Here is a 3934-nt window from a genome sequence, read left to right on the forward strand (position 1 = left end):
AGGAAGGACGGAGGGGATGGGGGCAGGGGCAGGGGACAAGTTGACCTTGTTAACCACACAGACAGGTAAACTTCAAGCTTTCAGAACTGAAAAAGAATTTGTAGTTTCTTGAAACCGCTCCCGTCCACAATGGCATGTACTGCAAGCTGAACGATGAAAACAAAAGGGAAAATGTGCTTTGCCTTTTACCTCAGAGAGGGTAAAACCTGAAAAAACGCCGTCAGGCTCCTGGGCTCCTTCTTCCCAAGACTGAGGGAGTGCCTTCCTTTGAGTACCTCTGCCACTAAGGGAGTGCTTGGGCGACTGTCCTCTCTGGACAGCCGTTGGAGTGGGGTGTCTTCAGGAGTCAGCCTCCTGCTTGGTATCCGCTGGGGATGGGGCTGGCGGGGGCGGGGGGGGGGGGCAAGGTTGGAGCTGGTTCTTGGGCTGAAGGGTGATGTGTGGGGAAGGACCAGGCATCCAGGGAGAAGCAGCTCCAGCCCATGGCAGGACTGTGGTGGCACTCTTCCTGTGGTGGGCTGGGGCCCAGCAGGTCTGGGGTTGGGTGGAGAGGTGCACAGCTTCAGGGCATCCTGGGGTGGCCATAGCCACATGGCCCAGGGAAAGTGGGGAGGGGTGGAGGGTCCCATCACTCAGGCATCTTCCTGCCTGCCCTGGTCCTGTTGAAGGGGTGAGCAAGGCTGCTTGGAGCTGGACCTGTGAGTGGCTTGGAAGCAAGTGTGGCCAAGGGGCCCCCTGAGTGCTGGGCGGGGTCAGCCCAAGTCCCGAAAAGGCCATGGAAGCCTCAGGCCAAGGACTCCCTCTCAGAGTCCCACTTCCCCCAGGGGAAGATGAGAGGCCACACCAAGGGCCTGTGCCCCCATCCCCAGAAAGAGACTCATTCTCTTGGGGCTTTGTCCTTCCCCTGCCCCTCATCTGCCTTGTTTGGGAAAAGTCAATCCCTAAGGTGAGGAGGGGCTCAGGATGGGTGGAGAGCTAATGAAATCAGGCCCACGGCCAGAAAATATGCAGTGATTATTTACAAATGTGATCAGGCCCACAACAAACCTTGTAAGTAGCTTCTTTCTGGTTTTAAAAATACACCAGAAATTCACTTTGATATGTTTATATTATAGATATAATACATAAAACCCCTAGCATGAAACTCTATGATCTCCCAAAAAGAAGAGAATCAAACTGTCCTTCCCTGCCCTGGCCCCCAGCAACTGTGTTCCCGACTGCATGTTGGCTGGAAGCCGCCTCCTTTCCAGACCTGGAGCCAGGGCCTCTGGGGGAACAATCCTGTGGGCAGCCTGGCTGGGGGGGGGACCGAGGTCCACAGCCACCCCCAGGGAAAGCTGAGGCAGAAGGGGAAGCCCACCTCACCTCCTTGGTCCCACCCGAGCAAGAGCAATCCCAAAACCAAAAGGAAAGACAGCCTCAGACCCTCCCCCGCACTGCTGACAAAGAGTCTCATTTTGGCAAGTATCTTAGCAAAACCAAAACAGAACAAAAACCAAATAAAATGGTGGTTTAGCATAGATGTGCACATTCACATTGCACAAGGCACCACTGGGACCCAGAGAGGCCAGATACAAGTGTTGATATCGGCTGATAAAGCAAAATATCTGGAAAGCTTCTCATAACTCCGGTCCCTCTGGGATGGATTGATTGTACTTCATGTTCCTATCGCAAGCTGGTGACACACAGTACGGACAAGGCGATGCTCCCAGTGTCCCATCACCCCCTCCCCCAGCCCTAGACAAGGCCTCTAGTTGCCCTCTTCCACCAGGCCACCACTGACATGGACAAACACATGTCCTTCTGGCTAACCTATGGCCTAGCTTTCTGGTCTGGCTTGCAGAGGTGGGACTCCCAGTGTTCACCTAGTGACCCCCGTCTCAGTGAGTCCACCAGGGGAAGTCCAGCCTGTTGCAGGCTTGGAGGAGAAAGGCGAGCAACTAGGGACTCTCCCCTTCCTTTAGACCTAGGGGGTCAACCTTGGGTTCAGAGCCCCGCGTCCCTGTTTCTTCCCCTGTAAGAAGAGGAGCAGAGAAACTGGCTTGGTGGGATCAGCTACCTGAACTTTCCTCCTGCGTGGGTCTCCACCCCTTCTTCTCTCTCGGGGGCCTGCTGCAGCCTCGGGAAGGAGGCAGGAACCCTCCAAATTAAATGGCAAGGCACGTATTTGCTCCCCCTACTCGGTAGGAATTGGAGCCGTGAGTTTGCGTTTCCAAGGCACCAGGTTACTCCTTAACGCTAGAGTTGCCGGGCTCCCGGCTCAGCCCCACTGCGCTTCTCCCCTCTCCCAGGGAGAAGCCACTGCCCGACCCCTCATCTTAGAGGCACCGAGTCTGGCGCAGAGGAACGGCGGAGACACGCGGGGCAGGCCAGGCTTTCAGGGATATCCTAGTCCTGGCTTGCGTGGCTTGGGCAGCCTGGAGATCCGGCGACCCGAAACCACTCCCCAGGTCCCCGCCAGGAGCCAGCCCAGGGCGGTCCCGCCGCGGCGCCTCACGCGCAGTTGCCCATGGCCTTGACCAGGGAGCTTTCAGGCAGCTGGCTGAAGATGCCCCGCAGAGTGTCCAGTTCGCGGCTCAGTTGTTCCACCCGCTTGCGCAGGCGGTCATTGTCACTGGTCAGCTCCAGCACCTTCTGCTGCGTCTCCACGTTGCGCTGCTTGGCCTTGTCGCGGCTCTTGCGCACCGCGATGTTGTTGCGCTCGCGCCGCACCCGGTATTCGTTGCTGTTCTTGTCCACCGACTTCTTCGCCTTGCCCGCGCCGCCTCCGCCGCCGCCGCCGCCGCCCCCGCGGAGGTCTGGGTGCGCGGCCGCCAGCCCCTTGAGCGTGCCGCCTGGGCCCGGCAGGCCGGCGGCGCCGAGCGCAGGCGCTGGGTGCGGGCTGGGCACCGGCGTGGGCGGCGGCGTGGGGTGGCCGGGCTGCAGGTGCATGGTGGTCTGGCCGCAATGCGCGATCTGGAACTGCAGGTGCGGGGCGGCCAGGTGAGCGGACGGCGGGTGCGGGTGCCCGTGCGGGTGCGGCGGCGGCGGCGGCGGCTGGTAGGGGAAGAGGCCGGCCAGCGCCAGCTGCTTCGCCTCGTCCTCCTCGCGCGGCTCCTGCTTGATCACCAGCGGTCGCAGCGCCGGCGCCCCGACGCGCTCGTACAGAGGTTCCAGCCTGCCGTCCAGGTAGCCGGCCGCCGCGCAGCCGTAGCCAGGAAGGGGACCGTGCGCCCCCCCGGGCATGACGGCGCCGCCGGAGCCCGCGGGGGCGCCGGGGTAGTCGAAGTCGCCGCCGCCGCCCGCTGGGGCCGCGGCCGCCTTGGCCTTCTCCTGCTGCCGGCTGTGCTGGAACAGGTCGGCCAGGAACTCGTCGTTAAAGGCGGCCGGGTCGATGTAGGCACTGATGTCGATAGACGTCTCGTGTTCGCAGATGCCGCCCAGCGGCTCGGGGGCGGCAGGTGGGGCAAGGGGCTGCGCGGGGCCCGTGCCTCGGGGAAAGCCGAAGGCGGCGCTGCTGGGCGCGTGCGGGGGGCTCTGGAGGTTGCTGCTCATCGGGGGCCGCGGCTCCGCCTCGTAGAAGTCGGCTGACTCCATGGGGGAGCTAGAGTCCTCCCGGCATGGCGAGCCTCGGCGGCCTCCAGCCTGCGCGGGACTTCGCTGCCGCCGCCGCCGCCGCCGCCGCCCACCCGATGCCCCGGGAGCTCGCGCCCGCGCTGATCCCGGTCGCGAATGGCCAGGCCCGTGCGGGCCCCGCATTTATACCGGGGTGGCCGTCGCCCTCTAGTGTCCAAACCTCTGACCACCGGCGGCGGGTACGGCGCCTCCTGGGTCTTAGCGCCAGCCTACACAGGGGTGTGAGTGGGGCCCGAGAGCAGCGCTGGGGGGACAGGCTGCGGCGCAACGCCCACTGCCCCCTGCGCGGTGAGTCAAACCGCCGTGGGCGCGGCATGGG

At 62.9% G+C, this 3934-nt stretch overlaps 1 protein-coding gene across 1 annotated transcript; it reads right to left on the minus strand.

The window, feature by feature from the left end:
• Nucleotides 1-1452: 1452 nt before the first annotated feature.
• CEBPA (CCAAT enhancer binding protein alpha) lies at nt 1453-3714 on the minus strand. Its single transcript, XM_049864671.1, has one exon. It carries the CDS (start codon nt 3574-3576, stop codon nt 2494-2496), a length of 1083 nt encoding a protein of 360 aa, XP_049720628.1. The 5' UTR covers nt 3577-3714; the 3' UTR covers nt 1453-2493.
• Between the last annotated feature and the right edge of the window lie 220 nt (nt 3715-3934).

The sequence above is a fragment of the Elephas maximus genome, chromosome 21 (genome assembly GCF_024166365.1).
Source record: "Elephas maximus indicus isolate mEleMax1 chromosome 21, mEleMax1 primary haplotype, whole genome shotgun sequence".
NCBI lineage: Eukaryota > Metazoa > Chordata > Mammalia > Proboscidea > Elephantidae > Elephas > Elephas maximus.

Excerpts from the sequence above, each read along its gene's own strand:
- CEBPA (XM_049864671.1), bottom strand. The coding sequence starts at position 3,576 with ATGGAGTCAGCCGACTTCTACGAGGCGGAGCCGCGGCCCCCGATGAGC.